We start from the raw sequence: 18,207 nt of genomic DNA on the forward strand, positions 1-18,207 counted from the left end.
ATCGGGGGTCTATGGGGCACTGGGGGGCGACAGGGACGGTCCTGGGGGACACACGGGGGTCTGCGGGGCACTGGGGAAGGAGACAAGGGCACACACACCCCCCCCCCCCCCCCCCCCCCCCGGCGCGGGGCCCGGGGGGGGCGGGGAGGGGGGGTAGCGAGCCGCTCCCGAGGACGGGGAGGGGCTGCGGGAGGAGCTTGAGCCCCGAGGATTAGGCTGCTCCCATTCAGCCGGGAGGCCGCAAGGGAGGTTGAGGGTCCATTCCCCGCATGACGGCAGGGACTCGTTGCCGGGAGAAGGCTGCTGTGGGCCCCCGGCAGCGGGGGCGGCCGGCGGTTAACGGCAGCGCGGCAGGGCCGGGGGCGGGATGGCGGCCGCGGCCTGGCTGCGGAGACGGGGCTCAGCGCCACACTGCGGCACCTTCCTGACAGGACCCGGCGGCGGGGAGGCCTGAGCGCAGAGAGCGCGAACCACCGGCCCGGCAAGGGAGGGGAAGGGGGTCAAGCTAAAACTTTCGAGCTGCAAGGAGACGCAGCAGCCGAGACGAGCTGCCCGTCTGTGGTGAGGAGAGCGAGTAGAGGGGAGAAGATGTTGGAGAGGGTTGGAAGTGGGTTGCTGACAGCGACTGTGGACTCTGTAGGGTAAACTGGTATGGTTGATCCATGCAGCAGTATGTTATGTACTTGTATAGAAACCGGTACTATGTGATGGTGCTGCATAAATACTGGGGTAGGACCCTGAAACGATGACCAGTTTATGTGGCTGCATTGTTGAGAGGAGCTGTGGTCGGTGCTTGTGGATGTCCAGTACCTCTGAGAGAGGACGATTTTGTACATGTATATACATGTGCATGTACGTTATGGGTATTTGGGCATATATATAAAATTACTAAAATAAAGGATACAAAGAAAAACTGTAAAACTATTCCAAGATTGCTGGTAGTTAGCTCAGTCCCACCTTGCTTGGAAGCAAGATGGCGGCTGTAGTTATTGGCTGCATCTTTTCACTTGAACAGGTAACATCTGTCTTTAATTCCTGGTAGCATCTTAGTTTCTCCAGAGTTGGAAGAATGAGTGTTAACCTAGTGTTGTCAATTACAGTTACTTCTCAGGACTTTTTGGATGAGTTGTGAATAAAAATATCTTTCTCCAACAGAATGACTGCCATATCAGCCACGAGTTGTGCCTTGCCACCTCCACTTGGGCCCGACCCAGAGGACCACGAGTGCTCTGAGACACACATGTCTGTTTTGTGGTATGCAGGGCATCTTGCAATTACTTATTATGATACAGAAGATTGCTCAGTCTACTTCATGCCTGACATACCTGATAATGAAGACCTCAAGCTACTGCATAAAGTGATTGGGGAAGTTAATCCTCAATGCATAGTGACCAGTGCAAAACAGGACCAGAATATTGCCAAATTCCTGACCAACCTAACAGCTACTGCTGGTGATAAAGATATAGGAAAACCAGAAATTGTCCTGTTTCCCAACACAGATTTTGGCTTAGACGTCAGCAAGCAACGGATCCTATCTAGGCAATTTCCATTTATCCCATCTCACATGACTGCAACAGAGAAAATTCTCTACTTGTCCTCAATCATCCCTTTTGAGAGCCCACTCATGATACGAGCCCTAGGGGGACTCCTCAAGTTCCTAGACAGGAGAAGGGTTGGAGTTGAGCTCGAAGAAAGCACTATTGCGGTTCCTATTTTGGCCTTTAAAAAGTTTGTGCTGTCAGATATTGTGAATATGGACCAAGACACTTACTGTGTCCTGCAGATATTTAAAAGTGATATCCATCCTTCTGTGTACAAGCTGTCCAGTGGATTAAAAGAAGGATTCAGTTTATATGGAATTTTAAACCGTTGCAGGTGCAAATGGGGAGAAAAACTGCTGAGGCTGTGGCTCACACGACCTACTCGGAACTTGACAGAGCTGAACAAACGGCTAGATGTTATCCACTTCTTCCTGCTGGCTCAGAACCATGAAACAGTCCTCACTCTTCAAGGTTGCCTCAAGAATATTAAAAATGTGCCCCTTATTCTAAAAAGAATGACTCTTTCCCACACAAAAGTTAGTGACTGGCAAGCACTCTATAAGACAGTGTATAGTGCAGTGTGCCTTAGAGACACATGTCGTTCTCTGCCCAACACTATTGAACTCTTTCAGACCATTTCGCGTGTCTTCACTAATGATCTGCACTACATCGCTAGTCTAATCAGCAAAGTGGTGGACTTTGAAGGCAGCATCTCAGAGAACCGCTTCACTGTTAGACCCAATGTGGACCCCACCATTGATGAGAAGAAACGAAAGCTGATGGGACTGTCAGACTTCCTTACAGAAGTGGCACGAAAAGAACTGGAGACCTTGGACAATCATATTCCCTCCTGTTGTGTGATTTACATTCCTTTGATTGGGTTCCTCCTCTCCATTCCACGGCTACCAACTATGGTGGAGAAGAGTGACTTTGAAATCGAAGGCTTGGACTTCATGTTCTTGTCAGAGGATAAACTGCACTACAGAAGTGCTAGGACTAAGGAGCTAGACAGCCTGCTGGGTGACTTGCACTGTGAGATCAGAGACCAGGAAACACTTATTATGCACCAGCTGCAGACAAAGATCTTGGAGAAGTCTGAAGTGCTTAACAGTGTGATTGAGTACACTGCACACCTAGATGTGCTACTAGCTTTGTCAGTGATGGCCCGGGAGAATGCCTACTGCCGGCCACGCTTTACTCACCGCCATGGCTTCCACATCAAGGATGGAAGACATCCACTCATGGAACTATGTGCAAAGACTTTTGTGGCCAATCCTGTGAACAGTGGTGAGGCTACCAGACGAATAAAGATCATCACAGGGCCCAACTCATCTGGAAAGAGCGTCTACTTAAAGCAAGTAGGTCTTATAGTATTCATGGCTCTAATCGGCAGTTACGTCCCTGCAGCAGAGGCAGAGATTGGAGTAATTGATGGGATTTACACAAGAATCCACAGTAGGGAATCAGTTTCTGTAGGGCTCTCCACTTTCATGATTGATCTTAACCAGGTTGCCAAGGCAGTAAACAACGCCACAGAGAGGTCCTTGGTACTTATTGATGAATTTGGTAAAGGGACCAACACACTGGATGGCCTGTCCCTTCTGGCTGCTGTCCTGAGGTACTGGATCAGTCAAGGAACACAGTGTCCACAGGTCTTTGTCTCCACTAATTTTCACAGTTTAATGCAGCTAGAACTCCTGCCTGACACACCTCTTCTGGAGTACCTGACCATGGAGACACACCAAGATGGAGATGAGTTGATATTTTTCTATCAGATCAAACAGGGCACGTCCACTGTTAGTCATGCTGCCAACATTGCTGCATTAGCAGGAATGCCAGCCAAAATTATTGAAAGAGGAGTGGAAGTGTCAGAACTGATTCGCAATGGAAAAGCTATCAAACGTATTGATCATCCCTCAAAAGGAGATCGGATGGAAAAATGCAAGTCTGTTGTGGAAAAGTTTCTTCACCTAGACCTTGATGATCCCCATGTGGACTTAGAAGAGTTCATGCATAAAGAGGTGCTGCCTTCTGCAGCCTCAGTCCTGTAACAGGGGTATGTGTAAAAGCATAGATTACATCATATCTACCATGTTCAGTAGGAGAGTTTGGTAATTTAAAGAATGATCACTATGACTAACACCTACACTACCTTTAGCTTGTAACAAACTGTGTATAGTTATGTCCTTTCTTCTTCTCCCTATTTAAACCAATTACTGTAGTTACATGTCTCTGCAATATGGTGTATGATATGAAAGCAGGAAGACTGAAAGAAGAGAATTCAAGAACCTTTTCCAGCTGCTGGGTCACCCAATTTGTGCATTTTCTACCCCTGTTGTTAGATCTTCACATTAAAAAAATACTGTAGAAAAATCACAAAACATTTCTGCTGGTCTCATAAGACTGTGAAACCAAAGGGTTTATTATTTTGTATTGTGCCAAAGTGATCGTTTCAGCCATTTTAGGATCAGCATCAAGGATTCCAAATAAGTCTGTGCCTCAGACTCCCATATCAGCAAGTAACAGTTGTCACAATACAAACCACTGATGTAGAGGCTGATAAATGGAAATACAGAGGGATTTAATGAGCTCTGCAGATTTTCATATACCAGCATTTCTGTCCAAAATGCCAGAGATCCCAGGAGTTATTATAAAAAGAATGCTAGAGGTCAGAAGACTTATGAGACTGATAAACAGGGGAAGTGCTTTGGTTTTACCGAGAATCACTCTCATAAGGTTCTATATGGTACGACTATGTATCTATGCCATGTGGGTATAAATAAAAGCAAAATTACAAAGCTAGGAAACTAAACACTATACTAGGGATGTAAGACAGAAATTCACATTTTATATTCTATTTTCGAGTATTGAGTAAAACTTAACATTAAAGGAATAATACCAGAAGGGGAGGATTCCCTTTCACTTCTCGTCATGCAGAGGATCTTTACTGAACACAGTATTTGATGTATGCATATGCAACAAAAATTCATTAACAGATTAATGAAGCAGGAGACATGATACGTAAGTACTATAGAAGTAATAACCTTTCCTGAAACGAGATAAGTGCCTGAGATTCCTTATCTAAATAAGACAGAAGAGACATTAGATAGCTTATGGTTGACTGCCAAAACTTGCTGTAACTGCTTACAGTATGGCTAATAAAAGACAGCAGCAGATATACTACATCTCTCTTCAGCTATATTTGATTTCAAGAAGCCAAAATTATTAATGTCACATAAATTGAGAGAAAATTTACATGAGAAAAAAGTAATTACCTTCATAACTATCAGTATTAAACATCTTATCTGGTACGTCTAGCTGAAGATAGCAAAAAGATGAATGTGAGTGCACATCAAAAAGATTTGAATTTGGAGACACTGCTTTGGGTTTGATTCAGTGTGGAATTTCCTCCTTTATGGTGAAGGAATTATTATCATTATTATTACAAAATAAGGACCTTATGTTATCTCTATATGAAACTAGGATAGTGGCAAAAGTTTAACATAATTTACCTTAAAAAATACAAGAATGAATTACCGAATCATGCAGCTACTGCTATTTCCAGTGCAATCATCATACTGTCTGCAAAATAATATCTAGCATCTTGACGATGTTACCATTGCAGTTGAATGGTAACAGTGAATCAGGCCTTGTACAACACTTGCAAGCGTTGTAAATACAAACGGATTTTTCTCACTAATATATTCTCTTTTACTAATTATATATACAGCATTCTAAAGATATACTGTACAGAAGAATATCATATATTAAATATCCATAAATTATATTTTTGGCATTTTTTCTTGTCAACCACTGCCTAGGCTAAGGATACACTCCTTACTAATTAAGCAGATGCCATCAGAGCAATTTAGCTGTCAGTCATCTTCTACTTATGAAATCCATTTCACAGTATTTGCAGTTCTGGCAGTACTAGCTATCAAAGGATCTCCAAACGTCATACAGCATTTATCAAGCGTGCCTCACAACACGCCCTGAAATAAACAGCAATCTGGACAAATGAAAAGCAGAGGGGTTGTGACTGACCTGTGGCAACCTGTAGCAGGCTAGTGAGGGAAGCAGGAATAAAAATGTAATCTTCAAGTGCAAAACTCCAGTTGCTTCTTTTATTGTGTTTCATTAGGTTCTTTGTATAGCAGATAATGATACAAACCCAAGATTCTTATCATTCGAACAATCAATTGTGGAAACAGCTAAACATGTGCAAGTAAATTATATCCCTTTATCTCCTTCCACAAGGACACCTAGAGGCACACTGTACCTCCTTATTTTGGGGAAGTTTTCAGTGGCACATTTGATCTCAGAATTGTCCAACCAACCATGAAGAATGAGTTGCTCCCACTTCTGAGTAGGTAAGTAAGTTCTTTAACCTGAGAAGCTGAAGGGGGTACAGTAACCCAGATAGCTCTTTTCTAACCCACTTTATCTCACATTTTTATCCTTTATTAATGTCTGTTTCCAAGTTTTTTGCATTTACCATTTTTAGCTTAATGCTGTGCCTTCAAAGTGGAAAGCTGATTTCTTGAGATCTTTATTAATTTTGAATTCTCAAACTCTTTGCTTTATAAATATCAGCAACAATTTGGGAAAGTTAAAATCTTTTCAGAATATATGCATTTCAAAAATGCCTGTAGCTATATTAAGGTTTGAAAAACACATTTTTTTTTTCTCCCAAAAGATAACTTTGGTGGAATTTAGATGTCATGATGAGGAGAGCGGCTTAAGAGAGTATTGCTTCAAATAAGGAAACTTACATTTAAAAAAATATTAATATAGTTTTAAAGCTATAGCTGTTAACTATACTTAACTACTTTAGTTCTATTTGCTCTTTTACATGCTTTCTCATGTAATCTTCATCCACTCCCCCCCTTTTTTTCATACTGTTGTATGATCTGAAAATGCAATTAAACATTGTATTAAAACATACTACAAAATAGTTATTCCTGTTATGTTTCATGTTTTTATTTATCGTTTTCAGTAAGTGCATGAAACTATCTCACTAAATGCATGGACACAATGAAACAAAAAATAATAGTAAAGACCGATGCTTATGCCTGACAGTGGACTGACAGAGAAAAATTCCTGATAAAATAATGTACAGATTTTTAATACACAGTATCTTTCTATACAGTGTATCTTTAGAATACCATATGCATTATCCAGCATTATGGAGGACTAAGGAAGATGATTTGGAATGACATTGACCTGGTTCTGTCAGCAGCAGTGACTATCAGAACACAGAAAGTATGCATCCTGGCTAATAGTTCATGCAAGGTAGAAAAATGTAAACAAAACAAACCACCAGCCAAAAAACAACCGAAAAACAGAATGGCAAAAAACCCACCCTGACTGTCTCATGTTTTAACCAAACAGTTAAATTACTGAACAGCTGATGTTCTAGAACAGCTGTGGATTTTTAAAATGAGTGTTTTAAAAAACAACTGTTAATACAAGCAAAAGCTTATGTGAGCTTACAAATTTAATAGCTATAATATACCACCTATAACCTGTGGACAAGTCCTTACTTCTGTTTCAGAGCAAGTATGTGTGGCCTTGAAGTTTCTTGACGTGTCTCAAATCTCATTGCCTTCTTCCAACTGATTTCACAATGCTTTAATTATAATGTGTACCTTCAGCATTTTTTAAAGTTATTTCTAATGAAATTTTAAAGTATTTTTCTTTGATGCTTACTATTAAGGAAAAAAATAAATTTAAAATATTTAAATTATGTACTTTAATTCTTATTTAAAAATATATTTTTTCTGAAAATTATTTTCCTGGTCAATGTTAAAGGATCACGTAAAACATTCCATACAATGTCAGCAAAAAATTTTTATGGAGATATACCTTATGTTAAATAATACAATAGTACTGTTAAATTAGTATGAAATAAAAAACTCGAGATACTAGTATTGCTTCTATATATTTATCTTCACAGTTATAACCTACTTTTATGTATTTGTGTATTTTGTCAAAACGAATAAGTAGGCAAGAAATAACTGCCTGCAAAAGAGAATATAGAAGATGTGTTTCTTTGCTACTCTGAAATTCACCAAAGCATATTCAATAGAGGGAACTGACAGTCTGCATATTATGCATAATCCAAATATAAATTCCACTGTTTATTTGCTTATTTTCTCCTGTACCGTAACAAAACAAAACTATCCAAACAAACTGCATGCATGTAATCTACACCCTAATAATAATTCTATAATTTTGAACAAGTACTTTCATCCTTTGGTCTTGCATAGTTTCCCAAAAGAAAATAGACCATGGTATTACTGTACTGAGATTATCAAGAGTGGTAACTTAAAGTACAGTACAGGACTACTGTTTATATGGTAGACGTACTAATTATTTTTTCTAAAAAAATCAGTATTTGCAAGTCTTACCTCTTCAGCTGGTTACAAAGTAGAAAGTGTGATGCTGTAGCATAAGCAACTCCTTTGTTCGTCTCCAAATTAAACTTTCTAGATTGCTGCTGAGCTATGTGAAATGTGAGCTCACCTGCTTACGTAGCTGTGCTGATTTTGACAACTTCATGAAGGTCAGATGTGGTTTAAAAGCTCTTTCATCTCCTGCCAAGATGCCCTTTTCTTGAAATATCTTCTTCATAGTCTCTGAGCGGGGAGAAAAATGTAGAGGTACAAAGATATTACATGATAGAATGCTTAAAAATGTGCTTTCTACTGTAATATGAGCCACAGCCACTCCACATGGAAAAAACAGGATGATGAGTCCCAAAAGGCAGAGAGACTTCCAGTTAACTTCAAAGGTACGTATTATTTCATGTGGAAATAGTCTTATATCTGCAGTTAATATGGGTCACAAATTCGGCTTTACTAAAATAATGGCAAACAGAAAGCCGTCCATGCTGCCTGCTTTTGCTATCAAAATAGGAACTTGACATTAGAACTGTTCAGGAGTTACTCTCACCGGAAGAGTTTTGGAAACTTCAGGAACTCTGAGCATGTAACAGAACTGTCTCTCTTCAAAAACACTGGTGAGTTTTATTGTCTGTATTTGGGTAATCTCCCACCCAGACCAAAGGAAATCTGAAATTGAAAGCTGTAAATTCTAGCACTGGATTTACATGGCAGAATTAGAGAACGTATCAGGTGTGCTGATGAGTTTTGGTTTTTTAAGCTTCACTGTTGCCTTGCAAGCTGATTTCCTATTTTTAATGTACACTTTTATCTACAGCCCAGGCCAAAGCAACTCTACTACACTGACCTAGTTTACTATTTCCCAACTCATCTGCCCAATGTAATGTTTCATTTCTTGGAAATAAATTTCACTACAACTTTTGAATTATGTTCCGTATTTCTTTTACCCGAAATACTTCAAATGAAAAATTTCTGTTGTAATTTTGGAAAAAAGATTAAGATAAAACTGATAAAACCTGTGGCAAAAACAATACCAGTAAGTAGAATATCTCTATTGCTGAAAAACAGAAAAACTGGAATATCTTTTTTTTTCCTTTGCAAATACAACTTCCAATTTTTCACTAGCTGTAGGTCTAGCTGACTCATGCTATCCTTGAACTAAAATCAAAAGAGGGGAAAAAAAATAAAATCTATCCTATCACATGAATTTAATCAACCCTTACCATAACGATGTATTTGCATTTAAGTGTATTATTTTTTGGCTTGATAGTTCAGCTGTAACAGAAAGATCCAGTGCTTTATTCTCCCACCTGGAAGAAAATGCATTACACTGGGAAGCGAACAGCACAGCTGGCTGAAAAAAAATAGGGAAGGCCCAAGGAAGAGGAATATAGGCATATAAAGCTGGCTAGCGTAAGTCTGCCAGTTCACGCTCCTGTAACACGTCATTCCAGAGTCCTTACTCTTACCATTTTTTGTTTTCTATAGTAACTATTTAAGTGAGCTACTTTGAAATCACACTTGACATTTTACAAGTTTGTGCATTACTTTGCAACAGAAAAGTTCTAGAAGCTCAGAGTATTCACTTGGGACCTGGAGATCAAAATTCACTTCCCTTTCTCTGCTGCGTATGATTTATAACCTTAGGCTCCACAGTCTATGCAACTAAAGTTGGGATTTTGAAAGAAGCCAAGGAAATCAAAGACCCAAATACCATCTCTTAAACAGGCCCACTTGAAAATTCTCTTTCAAGCTTCACTCCCCACTGATAAGATGCTGATGCATTTTACAAAAAAGAATTAGCCCAACCTTTTATTCTAACTCACAGGATGCTGAAAGGGCAACCGGATTAAAACTTGTGAAGCATTTGCACAATGGTAATAGGGGTCATCTTACTATGGCAGATGCTGCAAATAACCTACTGGAATGGTTGAGGTGGGAAGGGACCTCCGGAAGTCATCTGGTCCAACCTCCCTGCTCAAGCAGGGCCGCCTACAGCTGGTTGCCCAGGACTGTGTCTGGGTGAGTTCTGCGTATCTCCAAGGATGGAGACCCCACAACCTCCCTGGGCGACCTGTGCCAGCGCTCCATCACCCACACAGTAAAAAAGTGTTTCCTGATGTTCAGAGGGATCCTCCTGTGTTTCAGTTTGTGCCCGTTCTCTCTCTCTCCCCCCGACCCATGTATGTATATATGCATGTACAAGCATAACTGCTATATAGATCTACAGATCTATGCATCTAGATCTGTAGGCCTACTATATATCTATAGCTATAGCTATGTATCTATACACAAGTACAGCTTACCTACTTGTATTATTTCAAATTGTGTCTGCAGGAAATATTTCTAAATTTACACTGAATCCCCGCTAAGCTATTGTGCAGCTGTGCACACAAATGCTGCTGAACAACAGATTAACATATCAAAACAGAAGACTACAAATAAATGTTTGCTGCTTCTTCAAACTGAGATATGGAAGTTCAAATTAAGTCATTTAGTTATGGTGTGCATGTATTTCCATGCATCCAACGGCCTGCTTATTTTCTGATGTTAGTAAGCTAACAAAATGTTACATTTATCTGAAACCGAAATTATCTGTAACAAAGCCATTTTCTGGTTCCTTTGGCTCTCTGAACTGCATCATTTGGGGACTCATTGACTTTGATGTTCCAGCAAAGGATTAGTCTTATCAAAACCAGGTTTATGCTACCCTGTGATATTCTGACTCAGTCTTGTGGACTGTAGTCTTTTTTCTCCCCTAAAAGCTCAAAGTCTTTCTGCCATCATGTCTTATGCCAAGCAGTGTCTTACCTCCCACTCTGCAATTAAGGTCTGTGCTGGTGAAGATTTGCACCTCTAAGGGTGTCCCCCTAACTCCAGTAAGAGCTTCGCGTCAGACCAGTGGTTTGCCAATGTGCATCCGATCACAGGATTTTAAGCCCAGTGTTTTCAACAGGGCAGACTGACCATATGGCACTATAAATGTGTGTTACAGTGGGACAGTAGGGCACCTACACTTTACACTGCTGAACAGCAACCACATGGCCTGCGTGTCTCCATTTTGTGCTAAATAGCTTTGTTCACTATCTGCTTCTATTTATCTTTCTAAATTCATCTTTTTTTCATACCTGGCAATTCTAATAAAGAAAAAAACATAATTAAAAGAAAGCATAACTTCAGAGAGACAGCGCAGTTTTAAATTTAATAGATTTACATGTGTGTGTGTGTTCACACATGTTCTCATGGTGATCAGACCTCACACAGCTTTGTCATGGCATAGACTGTCATTAAACATCACAGGCTCAAGAGATTGGCCACACTTGCTGGTACTACAGATAGACCCAGTTTTGCAGTATTTGACACTTAGGGAAAGCGTGACATTTTACTGGTTAAGGTGACTTATGAACATAATTAGCACAACGTTTCCTTCTTCAAAGATAATGAAAATAGAAAGAAATCTGAGCAGATGGACGGGGGAAAAAAAGAAACAAAGGGAAATGTTTTCCTGACAGCACAGGAAGGTTAAAAAATAATGTAATGCTATTACATGCAGCTCTTTGAAGAAGTGGCCACAAGAAGGGTTTTAAAAGAAATGGGGAAGGAAGCACGGATGCTGTGGGCAAGAGAAAGTTCTAGGCTTATGGAACAGCACGAAAGTGGATTTGAAGACTGAGCAAATACACAAAGGTTAAAGTTTATGATGGGGATTGCCTGAACTGAAAGAAATTAGAGGCCAAGGTTCTTGTCCAAGAGGACAAGAACAGTAGACAGACAATGCCCATGGGTCTTAAAAAATGAGGATCTGCCCTGCCATCTTTCCCCCAGACATCAACATTAGCTAGACTGAAAAATCAAACAAGATCTCTGTTTTCCCTTATTGGAATCATAGAATAGTTTGGGTTGGAAGGGACCTTTAAAAGTCATCTAGTCCAACCCCCCTGCCATGGGCAGAAAAAAAAACTCTCTGGGCAACCTGTGCCAGTGCTTCACCACCCTCAGCGTAAAAAATTTCTTCCTTATGTCTAGTCTGAATCTACCCTCTTTTAGTTTAAAATGATTACACCTTGTCCTATCGCAACAGGCCCTGCTAAAAAGTTTGTCCCCATCTTTCTTATAAGCCCCCTTTAAGCATTGAAAGGCCGCAATAAGGTCTCCCCAGAGCCTTCTCCTCTCCAGGCTGAACAACCCCAACCCTCTCAGCCTTTCCTCATAGGAGAGGTGTTCCATCCCTCTGACCAGTTTTGTGGCCAAAAAATGTCGGCCAATCTCAGGCTGACCAACGTTTGCAGCTTCAAAGTATACCCTAGAAAAGTTAAGGCTATTTTTAAAAGCTCAATGACTTCCTGGAACAAATTTTTGGACAGCTTTCAGACCGTCTTTCATGCAATTTGAAGTACTCTGCAATATCATTTTGTACCTTATTTTTATAATGTCAAAATTACTGAATGTCATCTGTCTCTCTTACATTGGATGTGGCTGAATCCATTAGACAACTGTTTCCCCATAATTAGACTTGAAATGTGATATATGAAACTTACTCAGAACTGCTATATACTGGAAAGGCTCAAAAATTCAACAGCTAGATCAATACAGAATGGTTCATAGAAAAATTGCACAAAGCCATATTCTGTAATACAAATGGCCATCTTCTTTTCCAAGATTTCATTAGATATGGAAAACTGCTACAAATGTACATTTTCTTCGAGTCTATCAATTTCTGCTTGTCTCTAAAGCATGTTCCCTCAATTAAAAGGTTTAGAATTTAGAAACAGTATTCTGTCTCTTTATTAAAAATTTTGTACTTTACACTTGGAACTGAAGAAAAGCTTGAAGAAAGCTAAGCATAGCTAACTTACAGTTATAACTATCATGTTAAGTCATGTTACAATTTTTAAGCTCTTAGTTGTTTTTTAAGAGGATTCTGTTGGCTATCAGTTAGCAGAAGTTTGGGTTTTACAAAGAAGCTCTTCTGGTCATCCTTCCTTTCCTAATAGCACTGAGCATAAGGCACTCACAAAGCCTTACAAGACCCAATTTCCAAGCCAATGAAGAACTCGAAGCCATCTATTTCACATGCTAATATTTATCACAACTTCAATTATATGTCTCCAGAGATGAGCACCATGAATTTAAAAAAAGTATTTTAGATATCATGTTATGCTTGGAATATATAATCAAAAGGCTGCATCAAGCACCAAACTCTACCATCCTACCGTTAAGACCATTATAAATGATAGTATTAGCCTGAGGAGTGTCCCTGGCTGCTGCCCGACAAAAACTACTGACTCCTGCACACCTCAGCAATCCCCAATCTCTGATGAAAAAATACGGTGGCTAAACCAGGGTCAGTCACTACCTCACGTGCTGGCGACTTTTATCTCCAGGATGTAAGAAAAGGAGAGCCTGCGTTTCTCATCTCTCCATACGAAAAGTTGCTATTTTTTCTCCCCATCAGTACTAACACTTCTCCGCAAATAGTCAGCTTTACACTGTGCCAAAAGGTAAACCAGAGTCAAGCCAATTTCCCAATGGTTCTTCCACTGCTACTTGGTTATATATTACTTTGGCTTTTCTACAGTGAGTTGTCACTGTACCGTACCACTATCATGTATCAGTGAGCTATACGGTTATTTCAAACACGTATCAGCAGTATGCGCAGGTTGTTCCGTTTCTCTCCACCGCCATACACGTATACAGAAGAAAGATGTGCTCATTCATAAAGCAGGATCCAAGGAGCAGCTGGACCAAGCAACCCCCACTTTGTGCACAGAGGCCAATATGTAAGGTAAGCCTTACAAGACAAACAATGATAATGTGAAGGCTCAAAGTGCTAGACTGAAACAGAAATTCAGGTATTTCCATTCTTTCTGACTCCTTCCACACAGTTGATCAAAATTTTAAGACCCTGAGTGAAGAGTAGTAGCATCAAAGAGCAGGAGAGGCACTGCAATACAGTGCTCCAAAGCCAGGCCCCTGTCCCAGCCTATTGCTCTTGCATATCTACTTTAGCCTCTTCTACTTGTCATGTGACACACAAAAAAGGTGAGCTAAGAGATTTGGCAATAGCACAGCATTTAATATTCCCATGCAGTAAATGTTGAGCTCCAGAGCAAACTGTATTTAATAACTATTACTTGTTAGAAGCACAAGCTCATAAAAGTAACTGGTGTTATACTAGGCCTTAATAGTAACTGTTTATTTTCACTAAAATATTTGCCCTTGTTGTCAGCATTTGTCTCGTCAAGAGGCCTAAAATGAAGAAAACTGTCATGTAGTGCAAAGCTGAATTAGAAAAGGCTGCATGCAGAAAACTACGTAATATCAAAAGGCATGAACAACGCTCAGGTCTATTGGAATCGGTCCTTGATGTAAGTAAGTACTATCAGCAAGTAGGTGCCTGGCTCTTGTAATGAAATCAACAAAAAAACTGTTGGATTTTTTTTCTGCTGGTTATATTCATCACACAATACAGCATATATATATTTGCTGACAGAGATAATTACATTCTTGAGACAGCAGAACACTGCCACTTTCAACTTTAGAGCATGCTTCTCTTCTTGCTGTGGATGAGCCAAGTTCCTACACATCCCAGTAAAGTTCTGCTACACACATTAGTAGGAACTATAACTAATGGCACATGGACTAGAAGAAAATCTATCAATGTCACAGCAGTACGTGTTCAATGCAACTGTTATGGATTTGGACTAGCAGCTTTTTATTCACTTTGTACAAATCAGTTGTTTTAATGGAAAATTACAACAGTTCTGAGTTATCAATGTCACAGCAGTACGTGTTCAATGCAACTGTTATGGATTTGGACTAGCAGCTTTTTATTCACTTTGTAAAAATCAGTTGTTTTAATGGAAAATTACAACAGTTCTGAGTTCTCGATTTTTCCATCATGTGAAATTACTTAAGAATAACTAACAAGAGGCAAAATTCAGTTATCTTAGCTTCAGCCATCTGGAACTAAAGTGAACTAACTTAACTGAATTAAACTATTTCTCTAGGCTCTCCGAAGTCAGGGCAATGTAACTCACCCTAAAATAGATACTAAACGTGTGGTTTCATAATCTTTAAAGAAGCTCATAAACCACCATCCTTGCCAAAACAGACTGTTCCTCTCCAGCTCCATGCCTGCCACTGCTACTATCTTTTGTGCCGACAGTCATGTAGCTATACAGTAAACTGCACTGGCAAACTGAATAGCTTAAAAATTAGCTGGCAAAGGTAAAAACGTTAATTTAACCACAGTTGAATTCACCATGTGGCTGCACAAATCCCCAGCACAACAAAAGGGGATGGACTGCTTTGGTATGGTGGCAATGCCAGCTTATGCTTGAGTAAAGCTGTAATGTACCTAGAGAAGAAGATGGGCAGTATGACTCGCTTTCCATTTCTCTCTCTCTAGTACGGACTGTTGGGAAAATCAATTTAGTGAGATTAGACTAAATGTCATTTTTAGAAAACTGAAGTTAAAGGAAATGGCTAGTTAGGTGTACTACGTGTCTGTCTAGTGCAGTCCTAACTGTACTAAAATATTTAACCCAACAAATCAACATTTCTTAAAAACAAAGGACCAAAAGCAAATGAAATAGTTATCTGCATCAACAGAAGAGTAACTTTTTGGTTCATAAAATACAAGCTCCCTCTGATGGCCAGACCATAACGTGCATCATTCATCCATAAAACCAAAATCTGGAAGTCTTGTGGGTAAAAAACAGGATTCACTTATTCACTTCTATCAGCATCAAATAGCATTTACAATATAATTACCAAAATGAAAATCGAAGCCAAACAATTCATTACCTTTTCCAAATTCACTTAGTACTTCAATACTCTGTAGTGTAGCAAAGCACGTGAAAAGAAGTTTTTTAAAAATCGCTGTAAGTGTATACGTCACTTTTATCTCAGGATTTCTAAAAAGACTTGGACACTCGTCCTCAAATTTCTGTCATAACAGTTTAGCACTATTCCTGGTAGATAATTATATGATGCTAATGTCTTTTAATGGATTGTTGGGAAATAACTAGCAAATCACAACAAACAGAAGATACATATGAGCTCTGCTTTTCCTGAACTTTTGTCTCTGGCAAACTTACGTTTACATTGGCATTAGCAGACATGCACTTACCATTATAATGCTGTACCACATTCAGACGTTATTGGTATCAAACAAATTTCCATACAATTTATGGAACTAAATCGGCTCTGACAAGAAGCTAATTTATCTTAATGTATTTTCTATTGCTTAGCAGTATTTCTCCTTCAACATCCATGTAGAACACAAAATAACACATGAAGTCAAAATTCACCTTAGAGCATAGCAGAAACCAAACATAATCTTGAAATAGCAAAACAGTAATTCTGTAATAAACTAAACTTAGGTCTCGCCAAAAATTAAACCAGCTACAGAAGTGATCTCTCTTTACTGTTCCGTGGACATCAACAGAATGATTAACATCCTGCAGGCAATAATGTATATTTTTTTTCTTTCTGCCAGCTTCAGTTTTAAAATTGCAGTTTTCTAAGGACACAAGTTATATCACAGGCAAGCTGTATTAGAAGCCAGAATAAACTTGTGACAACTAATTTCTGTCAAACATATATAACCTCACAGCAGTATATATGAAGAGCTGATAGCAATCTTCACACAGATCCTGACAATAGCAGCCCAGCAGAAAAGTTTCCAGTATTTTCTCTTCCAGCAGTCTCTCTAAAATTGTGTATTCAGGATACTATCCACAGAGCAGGAATATTAGGCATAATTTTGACAGACACCCTGTTTTGAATTAATATATGAAATGTATTACAGAAAATAAACTCAACGGCACATTTCTGCTAATATGATTCTTTACATTAGAAGGTATATTTATTGTGTCAAGTACAGCCCAGAAAGTACTACATGGTCTTTTCCCCAAAATGCAACACCTTCAGTAGGAGCTTTGGCCCTTGGAGGACTGTCTGCTAATGTTTTGTAAAAACTGCATGCAAACTAAACTGTGTTGCAATTAACTCTGTAAGTGTACTCTTACATTAAAGGTATTATACATGTGATACACTTAGGAGAGGAGGGAGAATCCTAACGACTCTCTTGTTTACCTTGTCAGTTCTGAAGAGTTCACATAGATTCTTTTGTTTAATATTATTTCACATTCCAAATTGCACTGCCCTGAAGGACATCTGTGTAATAACAAATTATCTATTTTTATCAGGTTACTTATATTGAATTCTTTGCAATTTAATCTAATGAAGACATACGTAGAAACTATTTAGTATATTCATTTTCTTCCTACTCATACTTGGCCTTTCCACTAATTTAATATGTAACTAAGCTAACTTTTGAAACACACTTGTATAATCTTCAGTGTTACATAATTACAGACCTAAAAATTTTTCTTCTGGCACAAGCATCAATACAAAAACTGAATTTGCTTTCACGAGTTATAGGTTACCCATTATGAAATAATTTAGCACTTCCATGAAGGCACAAAAAGATACTCTGAAATCAGCAGCAATTCAGAAGTTACGGTTATGACACTCACTAAGAAATGTTAAGATAGCACATCCTGAAGTCATACCCATTAAACATTTTCAGTCATTTTACTAAATAAAAAGGTATCAGAGAAGCTCCCTGCCCTGTTTCAGAACTAAATCCAGACAAAACAAACATCACTGTGTAAGTCTAGAGACTGAACAACAGGCCTAAGGCCAAGAAATGATCCATTTGGTTGGCAAAAGTAAGCACTGAAATAAGAAACATTTTTACTAAACAGCAGTGTTAAGTGAAAATAATAATATACAGCTGTAATTCTAATATAAGCAAAGAATGCTCACCCTGAGCATCAGTAGTTATGCTTTACAAAGAAAACATAGGTTTGCTTGTTTGCTAAATTTGACTGTACTGAGTTTATCTACTAGGAAGGACTGTCAAACTGAAAAACAAAGGTCAAAAGCTGATCTCATCTTTACTTGTCTAATTCTGATCAAAATCTGGTTCACTAGTCTAAGATGTTGTGGTGGGTTGACCCTGGCTGGACACCAGGTGCCCACCAAAGGCACTCTATCACTCCCTCTCCTCAACTGGACAGGGAGAGAAAATATAATGAAAGGCTCATGGGTCAAGATAAGGACAGGGAGATCACTCACCAATTACCATCATGGGCAAAACAGACTTGGGGAAAATTAATTTAATTTATTACCAATCAAATCAGAGTAGGGTAATGAGAAATAAAAACTAAATCTTAAAACACCTTCCCCCC

The 18,207-nt window shown here is 39.1% G+C and overlaps 2 protein-coding genes across 2 annotated transcripts in view; one reads left to right on the forward strand and one right to left on the reverse strand.

Moving 5' to 3' along the window:
- The window catches only part of AKAP7 (A-kinase anchoring protein 7), a 100,193-nt gene that overhangs the window by 64,662 nt on the left and 17,324 nt on the right, over positions 1 to 18,207 (reverse strand). Inside the window, exon 6 of the mRNA XM_009281524.1 lies at positions 8,067 to 8,179. Coding sequence (XP_009279799.1) covers positions 8,067 to 8,179 — 113 coding nt within the window. The remainder of the gene's footprint in view (positions 1 to 8,066; positions 8,180 to 18,207) is intronic.
- MSH5 (mutS homolog 5) lies at positions 1,157 to 3,592 on the forward strand. Its single transcript, XM_009281522.1, has one exon. It carries the CDS (start codon positions 1,157 to 1,159, stop codon positions 3,590 to 3,592), a length of 2,436 nt encoding a protein of 811 aa, XP_009279797.1.

Source organism: Aptenodytes forsteri, unplaced genomic scaffold, assembly GCF_000699145.1.
Source record: "Aptenodytes forsteri isolate BGI_AS27 unplaced genomic scaffold, ASM69914v1 Scaffold82, whole genome shotgun sequence".
NCBI lineage: Eukaryota > Metazoa > Chordata > Aves > Sphenisciformes > Spheniscidae > Aptenodytes > Aptenodytes forsteri.

What these genes read in the sequence shown, in the direction of transcription:
- MSH5 (XM_009281522.1), top strand. Translation starts at nt 1,157, where the DNA reads ATGACTGCCATATCAGCCACGAGTTGTGCCTTGCCACCTCCACTTGGG.